General features: G+C 47.0%; 1 protein-coding gene across 3 annotated transcripts in view; it reads right to left on the reverse strand.

Moving 5' to 3' along the window:
- Positions 1–16: 16 nt before the first annotated feature.
- DOCK5 (dedicator of cytokinesis 5) overlaps positions 17–17,631 on the reverse strand; it is a 183,901-nt gene continuing 166,286 nt past the window's right edge. For all 3 annotated transcript variants that reach the window (XM_075910678.1, XM_075910679.1, XM_006114193.4), the window contains 3 exons: positions 16,752–16,890; positions 11,676–11,791; positions 17–9,023 (listed from right to left, as the gene is read on the reverse strand). In XM_075910678.1, coding sequence (XP_075766793.1) covers positions 8,922–9,023; positions 11,676–11,791; positions 16,752–16,890 — 357 coding nt within the window. In that variant the 3' untranslated portion in view covers positions 17–8,921. The remainder of the gene's footprint in view (positions 9,024–11,675; positions 11,792–16,751; positions 16,891–17,631) is intronic.

A 17,631-nucleotide genomic window follows, 5' to 3' on the forward strand; every position in this document is an offset into this window, starting at 1 on the left:
GCAGTCCACACATGGATGACATTTAGGGTATTTTCTGCTGGTTTATTCAAACTACATTTATTTAAAAAATAATTTACAAACTTTACAACAGTGAATATAGTGTTTTCTAAACACATACATTTGTACACCTTGCTTTACAGTATCAGTAAATATTATGCAAATTTAGTCAAGAGGTGCAGAATCCCTTTTCCAAAGCTTGGCTCTGATGCTTTCTTCAGAACCAGTTTAAAAGCTGTATGTATTGGTGATTTAGCTGCAGAGGGATATGAAGCTACTTGCAGTCCACAGTAGTTTAAAAAAACGTAACCTCCCATAGAATCAAAATGGTCAGGTTAGTAAGGAGGCTGTTATAATGTACAAATAAGTTTTCCCCAGGATTGAAGAGGTAACATATCCCCCATCTCATGGTATTAAAGGGTCATAATACCAATGTCATCAATTAACACATACAGGGAGCTAGATCAGGCCAATATTGGCTGTATATGTTGACATTGTGTGGCATTATGTTGTAGGGTGAGATTTTCAGAAGCACGCTGGCCCAACTCTATTCTCATTAGGATATTATGTTCTTTAAGGTTTGTCTTTGCTACATGGTGCATCGGCACTGCAGCAATTGATACACTGGCAGTCAACGTATCCTGTCTGCTCAGACATGACAAATTGATCGCCAAGGGATCGCTCTTCGACTCTGGTACTCCACCAGAATGATAGAGAGCAGCTGGAGTCGACAGCAGAGCAGGCCTTGTTGACCTTACACCACCACAAGAAGTACAGCGACTTCAGTTATGCTGTTTGCATAGCTTAAATTGTGTAGTGCAGTGTAACCTAGGCCATAGTATGAGAGTTTACATAGACAGTAGAAACTAGTGGGATTTAATAGAAGCTGAGTGCAAGTTTACACTACAAACAGTGCAGATTAACCTCTGAAGCGCTTTAAAGGTGTTCTAGGCCAGGGGTCTACACTATGCAGCTTCTACCAACAAGGTTGGCACAGCCCTGTTGCTAAAGTCAGTGTGCATGATAGGGAAGTAAGCGACTAGTTGACTACCTGGTAAGCCTAGGCTTATCAGGTTGTTGAGTCATTACTCAACTAGTTGCTCCTCCCCCACCTTGCTGCCTCTGTATCAGAGGCAGCTTGGGGAAGTGGGGGGGAAGAAGGGGAAGGGAGAATGGTGCTGGGGTGGGCGGGGAGCTGGCTTAAAAGCCGGTTTCCCCCAGCACCATCTCCATGGGGCAGGCATGGGAGAGAGAGGCGCAGCAGGGTAAATGGCACGAGCAGGGACTCTTAGAGGGAGGTTCTTGTCGGGCAATTACACAGTCTGGTCTAGAGCAGTTGCTGGAAATGAAAACAGGGAACTCTTACTACATGTAAAAGGCAGAGGTGGCATAGCAAGCACCTCCCGCCTCTTATGGAGTAGTCGATGGATACTCAATCGACTACTTGATTAGGTGAGTAATTGAAATTTAACATCCCTACTGTGTGAATGCTTTGGATTGGCACATTTGCTGACAAAATACTTCCCCTCCTAGGAGGGGGTTTTGCTTTACTGGCAGTAGAGCGCTCCTGCCAACAAAGCATCAGTTACACTTGAATGTAGCTGCGACACTGGCACAATTTCACTTGCTGTGGCACAATTTTATTGTTCATAATGTTCATGCATAGGGAGGGTGATAAGCACCCATGAATAACAAAACTTTTATCGATCAGGTGCAAGCATAGACATAGCCTAAGTCAACAAAAGAGTGCTCACCCCTCAATTTAATTACTCCATCTCTCTGAGAGACGGTAGCTACTTCGGCAGAAGTAGTTACTATAACTCCGTTGCTCGGGGTGAGGGTTTTTCATGCCCTGAGTATCACAGCTACATTCAAGTGTACTGTAGTCCTGGCCTGAGTTGGACCAACACTGGGTGTATGCTTCTGAACATCACTCCCTTGCAAGGTCATGAGATTAATTCAGCCATATTAGTCTGGTGTTTTCAGATTCCCTTGGAATCTTAGAAGGAGGTTCTTGCCAGGCAATTACACAGTCTGGTCTAGAGCAGTTGCTGGAAATGAAAACAGAGAAGATATGATTGAGCAGCTTTTAACAAACAGCTGGGATTGAAAAAGGGAACCAGCAGGCTTCAGGAATGTTTTCACAACCGAAAAAACCCAACAGTTAAATTACAGACATATCAGTATTTTAATATTTCCATTTACAATTATAAAAATAAATAAGGAGAGTAAATCTGGGGTAATGAATCGTACATTATCACTACCACTAGCACTGTTCGGTTGGGGTTGACACAAGCAGGAAAGTTTATTAGATGCAAATTTTCAACAGCTCCTGGATAGGGCTGGCTGCCTCTTCTACCACTGCCCCTCCCAGAACAGTTTTCACACGAGACACCCTTCTTTCCCAATCCTAGAAGCAAAAGGCAAAGCTGCCCATTTGTCCACCAGGCTCGGATAAGACCCTCTCATATTTTAAATAAAATGTTATCTTAGTAATACAAATTGTCATTAAGAGCCCCCAAAAGGCAAGTGTTGGCCAAATTTCTCAGTGGAAAGAAAGTGAATAGACAAACAGATTCCAAGGCCGGAAGGGACCACTGTGATCCTCTCATCCGATCTCCTGAATAATGCAGACCATTGAACTTCCCCACAATTATTCTTGTTTGACCCAGAGCAGATTTTAGGAAAACACTATCATGTTTTATAAGGCTGGGACTTGAAGTATAACGCTGGTTTTGAAGAGCAAAGCCATTTGGGTTCCCAGGTTTGATTTTTTTTCTTTATAATAAGCAGCTTTCATTTCTGTCATGGACTGATCATATGCCACGGGGCTTGGCTTTTGTCATCATTTGAAGATACTGGACAAAAATGTCAATAGCGTTCAAAGAACTGAAAATCCTAACTCCCATTTTCAAAATGGATTTCGGTGCCTAACTCCCATTTACTTTCAATGAAACCTAGTTTTTTGAGGGCCAGCTATTTAGAATCCTAATGATGCAGATCAGTATCGTGTGGGATTTTAAGAGGTGCCAGGGTGCCTAGCCTAGTATTGATTTAAATACCCAAATGCCTTTAAAAATCTGGCACTTAAGAGCCTATTTCTCTTTTGAAAATGGAAACTAGGCTCCTAAATCACTTTGATGCTTGAAAATGTGCCCTTTCAGAGGCAATCTGATTTATACTAGCTGAGGATTAACCCCTTAAGCACTGCACTCCAATCAACAACGTGGCTTTAAGGAAACAAACCTCCACTCATGAAGAATGAGGAGCTCTAAGGTGCCACAGAACTCCTCGTTGCTTTGACAGATACAGACTAACCCGGCCAACCCCTCTGAGACTCTCTGCTCATGAGCACGGTTTCCATACACAATGATAAAGAAAGGCTAACTCAAGTGAGACACAGACTGGAGCCATAGCAAATAAAAACTCCCCAACTTTGAGCCCCTGCCCCAAAAGTGAGTGTTTAAAGATGGATGAAATACATGGTCCCTCTCAAAACCACAGCCCTGTCCCACTCCTGCAGAAATAAGGTTTCAGCTATACGAAGTTCAGACTTGCCAGACAACAAGCCAGCAAGAAGAGACATTTGAATTGTGCAGCTGGCATATCAAGGCAAACTGTAAGGAACTTGTCAGGCAAGTTGGTGCCAGGAAGCAACCTGTTTAAAGAGCTCAACCCCTAATGGAAGACAAGAATCAAACTGGCTTGTATCAGTCACAGTGTAAAAAAAAAAAAAAAAAAAGCTTAAGGCTTCTTGGTTCAGAGTCAACAGCTAGGGGAGCGGTCAGAAACTACATTCACCTTCCCAGCTTGCTAAATGCGCCACAAGAAGATGGAAAGTAACTGGTGACTGGCAGCTGGATGGCAGAAAAAATTTGTCCCCCTTACAGACCAGGTACCTTGTCCATCAATCCTCTCTGTAACAAGCCTGAAAAAATGGGAAATTAACAGGCATTTAAAAACAGGTGGAAGGGGGAAATGTCAGGATGCTGCAAGAGATGGGCCCAAGCTGCAAATGGCAGATTTGGATCCAAAGTTCAGGGGTCTCTGGACTGAGGTTTTGAGTTTGGTTTGTTAGAATTAAGGCGGCAAAGTTCTTTCCAAATTTCAAGGTTGTTCAAATCTGGACTTTCTGATCAGGTCCAGTTCTTCTTTGATGTACAGTTGGTAAGCACACAAAATATACCAGCAAGTAAAGGCTAATGGAGTCAATCAAATCACAGAGAAACAGAACTAGCAAGGAGTCAGGCAGGGCTGGCCTGTCCCTGCAGTGCTCCCTTACTCACTGAGGGAAAAGCCACTAGCTATAGTTCTTGCAAAGATTCATGCTTTCCTCTGGATATCTCGAGTGAGAGGAAAAGTACCACTCTATCCATTTTGTGCCTGGAACAGCTTCTGTAGTGCAAGGAAACAGCATGCAGCAGATACTGACTGATCAGTACAGGACTGGAAAAGTGACCGAATTAAGACCAGGTGAAATATGCGCGCGCACACACGCGCGCGCGCGCACACACACACACATACACACACACTTCACTTATTACCAGACCCTGCGGTCCTTTGTCGGAAAAAAATTCCACTGAAGTCAGTAAGAGTTTTGAGTGAGGACTTCAGGATTGTGTGGGTCCGGCACGGCAGGGAAAGGGTGAGTCCAAAATAAGAAAACCTCGAGGTTGTCAAGTCAACTCAAGTCTATGTCCAAAAATGTAACGTGGAACTGACGATGTCTAGGAAGCCCCGGGGAGGGGGTGGAATACAGTCAAGATGTTCAGAAAGGTTTTCAGAGCCTTCCCTGGAGAAGGCAGCTGTCCAAAGGACAGTAGCGGGTGCACTCTAGCAAACCCAGCAGCAGGCATATGCGATGTGACTGCAGTGTGACTTCCAAAATGTCTCCAGCTTCTTTGGTGATGTGAATCTGATCTGACCCTTTAAGGGATGCAATCTGTTTGTGGAGCCATGCAAAATGCAGCTTCTGTAGGTTTCAGTTTTTAGCCAGAGTCAGACGCCAAAGAACCATAATACAAAAGACAGGTTTGTTCCAGTTGGAATAAAAAATACAACAATACTAATGGACAGGACTTTACTTAGGCTTAAAGGCCTTTGGGGTTTTCAATGAGGTAATGAAACTAATTTCTCCTGCCACTGCAATACAAAATATGTTGGAATGAGCTTTAATTAAAAATATGATGAACATTCGGAACATTGCAGGCTACCTCTTCAGCCATGTTTTCAGTGGATCTACACGATTTAAATGACCCAAGGACCTGGCCTTCTAATCAGAGCTGGTCCTGAACAGGGTTCCCTCTAATCTTTTCAATCCATGTGCAGAATAATTTTTTTGTGCACCGAAGCACGTGTGAACGTGCACCCCCAGAAGAAACAAAAAACCTACCTGTGCAGCACTCTGCCAATCAGCTGGGTGGCATTTGAATTTCTCCTGAGCGGCTTCACAAGCACACAGTTCACAGGGAACACTGGCCCTGAACCAAATCTCTGCTCTCCTTGCAAATCTGGTGGCTGTTCAGATCGGTTTCCAAACGTTGCAGGTGGCTCCATTGCTATGACAGGGCTGAACTAAAATCATCACTAGGCTTAAGGATTCTGCAATCCAAATGGGTTTTGATCCAGTCACACAGGTTACGTTCACACTGCAATACAGACCCAGGGCATGCCTGTATCAGTGGACTTGGGCTTGCAGAGTTTGGGCTGTGGGGCTATACAATTGCAGTGTAGATGGCTGGGCCCCGAGAGGGAGAGGACTTCAGAGTTCAGGTTCCAGTCCAAGGCCAAACATCTGCACTGCTGTTTTTAGCCTTATGTGGTCAAGTTGAATCTGGGTGCCACGGGCTTTTTATTACAGTGTAGACATCCCGTAAGCTATTTTGATGATGAGCCTCATGTCCAAACCTAAACTGATAAAGGGAATGGGGAATATTCTGGGCCCGCCCCTATAGAAAGGATGTGGATGCACTGGAGAGGGTCCAGCGGGAGGCAACCAAAATGATGAGGGGGCTGGAGCACTTGACCTATGAGGAGAGGCTGAGGGATTTGGGCTTATTTAGTCTGCAGAAGAGAAGAGGGAGGGGGGATTTGATAGCAGCCTTCAACTCCCTGAGGGGAGGTTCCAAAGAGGATGGAGAGAGGCTGTTCTCAGTAGTGACAGATGGCAGAACAAGGAACAATGGTCTCAAGTTACAGAGGGAGAGGTCTAGGTTGGATATTAGGAAAAACTATTTCATTAGAAGGGTGGTGAAGCACTGGAATTGGTTACCTAGGGAGATGGTGGAATCTCCATCCCTAGAAATTTTTAAGTCTCGGCTTGACAAAGCCCTGGCTGGGATGGTTTAGTTGGGATTGGTCCTGCCTTGGGCAGGGGGCTGGACTCGATGACCTCCTAGGGTCTCTTCCAGCCCTAGGATTCTATGAATATGGTCCCCCTAGTTCTTTCATTTACGAAAAAGAGCAAACACTCATTTTTAAAAATTGACCTCAGCTATCCAGAGGACCACGTGATCAAAAAATTATGGACAGACTTCAGAGTGATGAAAATGAGCGGGAGCTGGAGGGACTGATTCATGAAACAAGATAACAAGAATTACGGTCACAGCCTATAAAGCTGGACAAGCGAGATGACTCAGGGCTTGAGCCAAGCCTACTATATTCTCTGGAAAGATGCCCATTGACTGCCGCTCTCTGTGGATCATGATGGCAGTTAGGGTTAATGAGCATAATTATTTCTCAGAAGAACCAAGGATAGAAACCCCCATATCCCACAGTTTTGCTTGCACTTTTCCTGCTGCAAAGTCATGGGACTCAAGCTTGCTTTCCTTTTCTTTAAATCAGGAATGTCTCCACTGAAGTCAGTCGCGTTACCCTGGTGTAACTAAGATCAGAATCGGGCTATGGGCCTCATCTGGTGCAAGATAGCTTAGCTCAAGTGAAGTAAACAAGGCGACCCTGATTTACCCCAGCTTCAGATCTGGTCTGACATCTCAGATAACCCTTTCCTGATTAGAAATGGGCCCAAACCGAAACTCAGGATCCAGGCACCCCGAAACAACACTTTAGATATGTACCCAGTCTGAACACCTCAGCTGGCTCCTTTCTCTGATGGGTTGAGCTAAATCCCCAGACTCAAAGACCCCTCTGATCTTTCAACAAGTTTGGATCCAGGCCTGGACTTCACAGGCTGACTGCCTCTCTGTTCTGGATACCTCCGGAGATTTTTTACGAAAGATGAACAGCAGCAAAATTGTCACATTCAGCACATGCCACTCACAAGGAACTAGAGTCATCCAAGAAATCAGAAACTTCGGGGTTAACTGCCCAGTCTTTCATGGCCCTCTCAGGACTAGGTCTGACTCCTTTGAGTTTAGTGATTGGTACAAGGTAAGGCCGTGTTTTTCAATCTGTGGGTCCCGACCCCTCAGGGGGTCGCGAGCAACTTAGAGGGGGGTCGCGGTATCACAAAGTTTGAGAACCCCTGAGTTAGGGCAAGCGTTTTGTGTGTCGAATACAATGGAAGCTCAGGGACAAAAGGCACAAGAGTTGTGATAACAGAGCGTGTGCTGTTGGCCAAGACAGATCATTGGGATTTGACAGGCTAATGGCTATGCCGCTTGGTTTATGAGAGTCAGATCTGTATTGTGATAAAAATCCACAGCACCAAGCCTCAGAGAGCCCAGGTCAACTAAGGTGACCAGACGCAATCTGATAGTCGGGGCCTGGTCTTGTATAGACAAGAATCCCTTCCCCTGAAAAAAGGGCCCCGATTTTCACGCTTGTTAAAGCCACTTAGCTTGGGCTTGAGCTGGGGGGCAATCAATAGCAGTGTTGACATTTTGCCTTGGGACCTTCCCCCACTGTAGGCTCCAGCCCCACCCTGAATGTCGGCGCTGCAATCTTATAGCCCCATTGCCCAAGCCCTATGAACCTGGCTCGGCTGACCTGGGCTAGCTGCGGCCATGTCAGGGTCGTCTCACACACTACAGACGTAACGTCTGCCCCTCTTGCTGAGCTGCCCATAGTAGCAGCAGCCTGGCGATGCTAAAGCAGCGAGTCCCGTGGAAGAGAGGACGTTACCACCGTTCCTCAAACAAGATGCAGTGCATGGTGGCCCGTGGGCACGCTGGCTGGGACAAAGTGCAGCGCCAACCGCGTGGCCGTGTTCCAACAGGAACCAGCAGCGAGGGGTGCGGTGGGCTTGGGTCAACACAAGCTCTCCCCTGGGAGTGAGCAACCCCCGTTGCTGGCCCACGTGGGGGCAACCTGCCCTCACCTTCACCACAAAGGGGCACCCAGCAGATACAATAGGGCTCAGCCAGTGACGTTCATTTTTGCTCCCAGCCGATCTCAGGACACAATCAGAACCTCCTAAGGCCACTTCAATGAGGCGCAGCATCACATGGCGGCACCTAGCGTCTCTAGGGGCCGCACTTCCCAGATGGGACCAGCTGTCGTCTCTTCCATTCCATGCCAGTCAGAGCTCTCCTTTGCCTCCCCTCCCCCACGGGTGCAGCTGCGTAGGTATTACCCTGCAAGGCCAACACGCCGGGGTAGTTTCAGCGTTGTGCATCGCTGCGGCTTACCTGTTTACACCAGCGCTGCCCCTCTGCACAAGGGGTTTGCACTGCCGCAGGTTCACGGGAGGAACCACTACGCCACAGACTAGGCCTTTTGGGGTGGGGGAGTTTCAGATTTCCGGTAACGCTGCCTCCATTTTAAAACTCACAAGGGTCCCCGTAGGGCTTAGTGTCTTAATGCGTGCCAGGAAAATCAGAGATTTGGGAATGCGAAGGGTAGACCGTTCACGTGGCTTATTCTGGAACGATCTGGAGAAATTCCCAGGGAAAGGAATGGGGGATGAAATCAGTCTCTAGGGCTGGAAAGATCCAGCAGCCCATTTTGCTCCAGGTGTGAGACCCTTATTGCGATCCCTGCTCCGAAGAGATCACGCTGGATTTTCTCGCTTTCGGAGGCGGAGGGGGAGGTTTGACTTCACGCCTGCTGGGCAGTGGCGGGGCAATCTGGGGACGATAAAACACACAATCAGAGAGAGGTGTGAGACGGTCTGCTCTCCCAGGCAACAGACATGTAGACGCTATCCCTGCTACTTATTTCAAGATTAAACTCTCCGATTTCACTCTAGACAGAACTCCTCCGCACCAGAGGATGGAACTAGGGATGTTAAATATCGGTTCATTGAATAGTCGAGTAACCTCATGAATTTTTATTGGTTAGTCAACTATTCTATAGTCCCCAGGGGCGGGGCCAGCAGCCGCTGTATCAGAGGCAGCAGTGCAGGGTGCCAGACAGGAGCTGGTCCAAGAGGGGAGCCAGTTTAAAAACCAGCTCCCCTTCTGGACCAGCTGTCTGTTGCCCAGTGCTGCTGCCTCTGATAAAGAGGCAGCAGAATGGGGTGGCAGCAGCCCCTGTCCTAAGGGGGGGGGGTCTTAGCTCCTGGACCCGGTGCAAGCTGGAACTGAGCCAGGCTGCCTGTCCACCTGGCTTCTATTACACTTTAAATGCAGAGCTGCAGCAGGGATGGGTTCTGGACTGGTGGGAGCCAGAACTGAGCCAGGCTGCTGGGCAGCCTGCAAAAAATTTACTGGCAAGGGTGGGGGGAAGGAAATGCGTATAGCCGATAGCATTAACCTATAAACTTTTGCTTATTGGTTAATCTGTTAATCGACTATACTATTACACACAAGACTGGACATCAGCCTTTGTCTCGCTGCAACCAGTGGGGATGTTTTCTGCCTGACTCAGTTGTGCCTCCACTACGGCTACTACCGGAACGCATGGCTGTCCTTAGGATTTATGGGGCCCTGCACAGTACTGTTCAACCGGTGCTCCCGCGCCCGACGGCGGCCAAGTGGGTCCAGGGGATGATTTTTTAGAGACGTGATTTTACAATCTGACGCAACACACTCAGGACATTTTTAAAGCAAATTTGAAACTAAGGTGCTGTGGGAGAACACAGTCAATTCAGAAAGGGACAGGAAATACCTAGGGTTGGCCAATGCCTCTTACGTGGCTCCGTTACCCCTTGACTGGCTGTGTCACAGGTTCGAAGGTCTGCCAGACTGTGCTACCTTCAAGCTAACCAGAGCCTCTCCGGAGGGAGAAAAGCCACAGAGCAGGGCTAGGAAGAGGTGGGGGGTGGACATTAAGACCCAGCGATGCCCCAAATTTTCAGATGCCTGGCTCAGCTGCGTGTTCTGCATAGGGGTCAGGACATGAGCATGGGAAGCCCAGCCCAGCTCAGATCACAGACATGGTCTAAATACCCCCAAGCATTTTTAAAATCACTCTCTATAAAAACGGTTTTCCTGCGGGACGACAGTGTGACATCATCATGTCTCTCTGCATCCCGCCTGCCTCCTCTCCTTTCCCCAGTGCTTGGCTGCTGCATGGGACCTGTGAGGCCTCAGAGAGGCCCTCCCATGGCAGGCGGGGGGAGAGTGTGGGGCCTGCGAGGCCTCAGAGCAGCCCCCCCTGCTCCTCTCCCAGCAGGTGGGGGGAGAGCGCAGGGCCTGTGAGGCCTCAGAGCAGCCCCCCTCTCTGCCTACTGCTGACTGGGAGGAGAGTGTGGGGCCTGCCATGGCCGGGAGGGGGAGTTAGGGTTAGGTTGCAGTGGGGGAGGAAGGTGTGTGGGGGGGAGAAAAAGGGTGTGAGCTGGCATGGCCAGGGGAGGGCAAAGAGGCCCAGGTTGGTGTGGGCGGGGAGGGAGAAAGGACCTGGGCTGGTGTGGGCAGGGAGGGAGAAAAGGCTTGGGCTGGTGTGGGCGGGGAGGGAGAAAGGACCCGGGCTGGCGTGGGCGGGGAGGGAGAAAGGGCCCGAGCTGATGTGGCCTGGGGAAGAGAAGGGATCTGGGGTGGTATATCGGGGGGTGAGCGGGGGAAGGAGAAGGGTCCCGGGATGGTGTGGCCACAGCTTGGCCCTCCCTGATGGCTGGGGTGAGAGCCGGAGTTGCCTACCCCCCTGTAAAAGGGATGTTCAAGGTCACAATGGCTGCATTTCAGTGCAGGTTGAAAGGATCCTTATAAACACAGCTTGGACATTAATGTGCCAACCTTGTAAAGCTCTTTCAGATGCTTTCCAATAAAAGGCATTACAGCAGGACACATTGACAATATTATGATGCCACAGTCAGACGGTGACTTTAGGAAGATCAGAAAACTGCCTTGGCCTATAGTTTTAATGCTGGTTTTCAGCAAATGAAAAGCACCTGCCCTTGGAAAATCAGGCTTCTCCAAAGTGTCTTAAAATTGAGCACTCAGAAATCACTAGTCACTTCTGAAAATCTTGACCTAGCAGTTCTTCCTGTCCTCCCCTCCCTCCCGCTGCCCCGTACTGGAGAACACTGTGATATTTATATCCTGACTTCAGTTATTAAATTCCCAGGTCATCATGTTTTCAATAACAAGAAAACACCGAACATTTGATAATACATATTTTGCCAAGGAAGGAAAAGCCTGTTCTTTTCAGCGGAAGAAAGGGTCCAGCTAGACTGTCTTCCCATTAAATGGAAAATTTCTTGCTCTCTGGTGGTTTCAGGAAGCAAACCAGTAAACGGATCAGACAAGTTTCAAGTAGCAAAGCAACTGGGAAAATTCCACTGGTGCTGCTTTCTCAAGATCCGGCTTCCAAAAAAGTGTCAGCTCCAATTTCCTTACCTCTACGGAGTTCCGCGAGTTGCTATTCTCATAGGGTTTGCTCTTGGGCGGAGGTGGGGGCGGGGTGCTCTGGAAGTTAGCAGTTGCCAATCCATCAGCCTGCAATGAGGGAAAACCTAGAAACAATGAAAAGATATTGAAAGCAAAGGAGACTGAAATGAGGGTGGGATGACCACACGTGATTTTTAAAGGACAATTATTCCTACGTTTTGTTTTGTTTTAATCTTCTCACCGGTCCCCTACCATGTTAGCAGATAAACCTTAACAGATGTGTCTAAGTCAAATCCCAGTTGCAATTCCCTTAACTTCAAAAGATCCAGAAGATTTCTACATTTGCAATGTGAATTTTAACCCATGTGAACAAGGCATGGCTAGGAGAGCAGAAACTTGAATTCATTATCCCACCTGAAATGTTCAGAGGGGTTTCCCTTCGGCTCAGGCTTTTACCGCAACAATAGTTTTGATTTTAACTCCTACTGGTGGGGTAAGTAAGTATCCAAATTTCTGAAGAATTTCCTAAGAAACTGTCCCCTACTAATTACAATTTGGTTCTTTACTTCAACCAAGTTTTTTGATTCCGTTCTCTGATTTCTTATAGCTCAGCAACATTAGTTCTTGCAGTTTATTTCTGAAAATGGTGTTTAAGTTCTCTCATTAATTCTATCCTAAGTTACAGATACAAGATACTTCTATACTCCATCTTGTACCATCTAAAATACATCAGAATCTAATTCTCTTTTCATGCCAATTTTACAGTAGGGTATCGCCACTGGTTTCCTCAAGATCATCTAGTTAGAGACATAAAGGGTAACAAGATGACATTCTATAAATATATTAAAAGCAAGAGGAAGACCAAGGATAGGGTAGGCCCATTGCTCAGTGAGAAGGGAGAAACAATATCAGGAAACTTGGAAATGACAAAGGTGCTTAATGACTTCTTTGTTTCGGTTTTCACCAAGTTTGATGGTGATGGGATGCCAACATAGAGAATGTTAGTGGAAATGGGGTAGGTTTAGAAGTTAAAATAAAAAAAGAACAAGTTAAAAATGACTTGGAAAAGATAGATGTCTTCAAGTCACCAGGGCCTGATGAAATGCATCCTAGAATACTCAAGGAGCTGATAGAGGAGGTATCTGAGCCTTTAGCTATCATCTTTGGAAAATCATGGGAGACAGGAGAGATTCCAGAAGACTGGAAAAGGGCAAATATAGCACCTATCCATATAAAGGGAAATAAGAACCCAGAAAACAATCAGTTTAACTTCTGTGCCAGGGAAGATAAAGGAGCAAGTAACTGAGGAATCCATCTAGAAACAACTGGAAGACAATAAGGTGTTAGGAAACAGCCGGCATGGATTTGTAAAAAAGAAAGTATGTCAAACCAATCTGATAGCTTTCTTTGATAGGATATCAAGCCTTGTAGATAAGGGAGAAGTGGTGGATGTGGTATACCTAGACTTTAGTAAGACATTTGACACTGTCTCGCATGACTTCTTATCAATAAACTAGGGAAATACCACCTAGATGAGGCTGCTATAAGATGGCTGCATAACTGGCTGGATAACCGTTCTCAGGGTATGTCTACACTACCCCCCTAGTTCGAACTAGGGGGGGGGTAATGCAGTCATACGGAGTTGCAAATGAAGCCCAGGATTTGAATTTCCCAGGCTTCATTTGCATAAAGCCGGCCGGCGCCATTTTTAAATGCTGGCTAGGTCGGACCCCGTGCCGCGCGGCTACACGCGCCACGGACTAGCTAGTTCGGATTAGGCTTCCTAATCCGAACTAGCTGTACACCTCGTTCCATAGGAAGCCTAATCCGAACTAGCTAGTCCGTGCCGCGTGTAGCCGCGCGGCACGGGGTCCGACCTAGCCGGCATTTAAAAATGGCGCCGGCCGGCTTTATGCAAATGAAGCCCGGGAAATTCAAATCCCGGGCTTCATTTGCAACTCCGTATGACTGCATTACCCCCCCTAGTTCGAACTGGGGGGGGGGGGTAGTGTAGACATACCCTCAGAGAGTAGTTATTAACGGTTCACAATCATGCTGGAAGGGCATAACAAGTGGGGTTCCACAGGGGTCTGTTTTGGGACTGGTTCTGTTCAATATCTTCATCAACGATTTAGATATTGGCAGAAAGAGTTCGTTTATTAAGTTTGCAGATAATACCAAGTTGGGAAGGGCTGCAACTGCTTTGGAGGATAGGGTCATAATGATGAGAAATGGTCTGAGGTAAATAGGACAAAGTTTAGTAAGGACAAAGGAAAAGTGCTCCACTTCGATAGGAACAATCAGTCTCATACATACAGAACGGGAAGCGACTGTCTTGGAAGGAGTACGGCAGAAAGGGACCAAACAGCATGACACTGTTGCAAAAAAAGTGAACATGATTCTGGGATGCAGTAACAGGAGTGTTGTAAGCAAGACACGAGAAGTCGTTCTTCCTCTCTACTCTGTGCTGATTAGGCCTCACTTGGAGTATTCTGTCCGGTTCTGGGCACCATATTTCAAGAAAGATGTGGAAAAATTGGAGACGGTCCAGAGAAGAGCAATAAAATGATGAAAGATCTCGAAAACATGAGCTAGGAGGGAAGGCTAAAACAATTGGGCTTGTTTAATTTGGAAAGGAGAAGACTGAGGAGGGGGATATGATTGAAGTTTTCAAGTACCTAAAAGGGCGTTACAAGGAGGAAGGAGAAAAATTGTTCTCTTTGGCCTCTGATGATAGGACAAGAAGCAATGGGCTTAAATTGCAGCAAGGGAGGTTTAGATTGGACATTAGGAAAAACTTCCTGTCAGGGTGGTTAAACACTGGAATAAATTGCCTTGGGAGGTTGTAAAGTCTCCATCACTGGAGATATTTAAGAGCACATTAGATAGACACGTATCAGGGATGATCTAAATGGTACCTGATCCTGCCAGAAGGGGAGAGGACTAGACTTGATGACCTCTCGAGGTCCCTTTAAAGTTCTAGTGTTCTAGGATTCTATGATCTCATCTGAGGAAGTGGGTTTTGCCCACGAAAGCTCATGACACTATATACATATTTCTGTTTCTAAGGTGCCACAGGACTGCTAGTTGTTTTTAAAAGTTGTTTCCTGATTTATAGTGGTGTAAGAAAGAGAGAGAGAGAGAGAGAGGAGAATCAGGTCCAAGTGTGAGCTTCTGTCCCTTTAAAACATGGAGTTTTGGTCATGTCAGTCCCAGAATATTAGAGACACAAGGAGGAGGTGGTAAAGGTTGAACCTCCTAAATCCGGGACTCTGGTTCAGCAACATCCGTAGTCCAGCAGGATCACGGATTTTGTTGGACCAGAGAGCCCTGGTGCCCTGGAGCGCAAGCCAGTCAGGAGTCCAGCAGCGGGAGAGCTCCACAAGTGGGACTGGGGAGCCCCAGCTGGCTGTGGCACAGCAGAGCAGCCACGGAGCCCTGACCCGGTGTGACACAGCGGGGGAGCCATACAGCCCAGACCCAGGAAGCCCTGACCAGGCAGGACAGAAGTGGGGCCACGGCGAATGGAAGCTTTGTCCCTGGAGAGTACCAGCCAACTGGTAGAAGCAGGCCAGAGCCAAGCCCCAAGCTCTGTAGCAGCAGGGCTGGAGTGAATCCAGCAGGAGGGAGAGGCAGCGTCCTGGGAAACCAGTGGCAGGGGATCTCCCCTGATCCGGCAAATTCCCTCATTCCGGACCAGGGAGGTCCCCGAGGGTGCCAGACCAGGGAGGTCCAACCTGTAATATCTTTTATTGGACCAACCTGACGAGAGAAGCTTTCAAGAGCTCTGTCTCACCCACAGAACATGGTTCAACAAAAGATATTCCCTTGCACAAACTGTCCTTTTAACACATGGCAGAGAACACCCAAGCAAGAAATGCAGTAAAATAAAAACAGGGACAACTTTCAACTCCTCCCCCCCCCCCCAACATCCTCTAAAGCTATCCATCTGAGCCAGCCAAATCCCATATTTGCTTACATAAGGGATGCACTCCATAGGGCTATGTCTAGACTGCAAGCTTCTTTCGAAAGAGGCTTTTTCGAAAGATACTTTCAAAAAAGCCTCTTTCGAAAAAGAGCGTCTAGACTGCAAGCGGAACTTTTGAAAAAGCAAGCTGCTTTTTCGAAAGAAAGCAGCGAGTGAGTCTGGATGCTCTCTTTCTAAAAAGCCCTGTTGGCTATTCAAGAACGCCTTTTTTCGAAAGAGCACTTTCGAAAAAAGGCGTTCTTCCTCGTGAAATGAGGTTTACCGCCGTCGAAAGAAAAGCCGCGTTCTTTCGATTTAATTTCGAAAGAACGCGGCTGTAGTCTAGACACAAGTGAGGTTTTTTCGAAAAAAGGCTACTTTTTTTTGAAAAAACCCCGTGACTCACTTTCATTATCTACTAAGATACAATCCCTCTTTGACAGGACATTTTTAATTTGCCTCCTGAGTTTTCAGCAGCAATTGATGTGTCCTTGCAAAACTAATTGCCACAAGATGGAGCGGGAAGACACAGACAGCTAGAACTTGCCGTTCACTTATTTCTAGCACAGAGTGCAAGTTTTGCCCAAGACTGAAGTCAGAGACCTGTTAAAAAACATGTCTGGTTTAATTGGGCTCCCACTAATCCCTCGGACTTCACTGGGGCCACTCTTGATTTATAGCAACAAGATCAGCAAGTCCTATAAATCAAACACGCTCTATCATGCTAAAGACAATGGGCCTGATTTGCAGATGCCCCCCAAATAACTGCACTAGCATTTTACTGAGAAGTTGAACTAATAGTATCAGTTCCTGCCATTCACTGAAAAACCTGGATGAAAAAAACCAGGCCCAGTAGGTTAAAAATAACTATGTGAAGTTTAATTTCAATGTAATAGGTCACATACAATTAACAGAGATTACTTCAGTCCCTTTGGTAACACACAAAGTCCGTACGGTGAATGGAAAAAGTCACCGTCTCTTTTAATCAACTTCCCCGCCCAATTTTCTTCCCTGGTGTGAAGCCGACATTAGCTGTAGGGCTCTCTCTGCTAAAACATGGTACATTCTATTGCCACGGATGCAGTCCGGAACGCAAGCTGCACTGTCATGGGACTTACTGTGGGTTCTTGGGGTTTTCGGTGTGATTGGGGGCGGACTGAGCGGTGTTGGCTGCTGGAGTGAGGAGCTTTGAAGCAGTGTCAGTTTTCCGTCTCCTAACGGAAGACTCTTTGGTCTCTGCACTTTTCCGGATGCGTTCTGAGGGAAAACAGAGTCAACAAAACCTTTTGAAGTCGGCAAGGTGGCTGCACATGTTGATACAACTCGACCTGTCAGGAAGGCATCAGCATGTTCCAGAGAAGCCACGTACAGGACAGTTAGGAGCATTCAGGGGAAACAGAAGAGACCAAGCACCGAGCTGGCTATGCAGTGTCAAAAGGCGAATGCTCCAGCCACATAAGCCACCAGATCAGAGGTTCATTTAACTGCACATCCAGGAATGTAATCTATGCCATCAAATGCCAGCAATGCCCCTCTGCAATATATATTGGACAAACTGGACAGTCCCTACAGGAGAGAATCTATGGACACAAATCAGATATCCGTAAAGGGAACATACAAAAACCTGCGGGGGAACACTTCAATCTACCAGGGCATTCATTAACAGATCTTCAAGTGGCTGCTTTGTTACAGACCAATTCCACAAGCCAAATACACAGGGAAGGACTGGAACTACAATTCATTCCCAAGTTCATCCATGCTAATAGATTAAATAAAGATACCAATGGCTGGGACATTATCAACCTACCAAACACTGAAGGTGCCAATGATTCTTTGTCTGTATAATATCTGCTGTTAGTACTCTTAGAATCATAAAGCTGGAAGCAGGAGGTCATCGAGTCCAGCCCAACTAAATCAACCCAGCAAGGGCTTTGTCAAGCCAAAACATCTCTATTGCCAACTAATAGTTCTTATCTGCCTCTTTTGACTATCCAGTCT

This window comes from Pelodiscus sinensis, chromosome 28 (assembly GCF_049634645.1).
Source record: "Pelodiscus sinensis isolate JC-2024 chromosome 28, ASM4963464v1, whole genome shotgun sequence".
Lineage (NCBI taxonomy): Eukaryota > Metazoa > Chordata > Testudines > Trionychidae > Pelodiscus > Pelodiscus sinensis.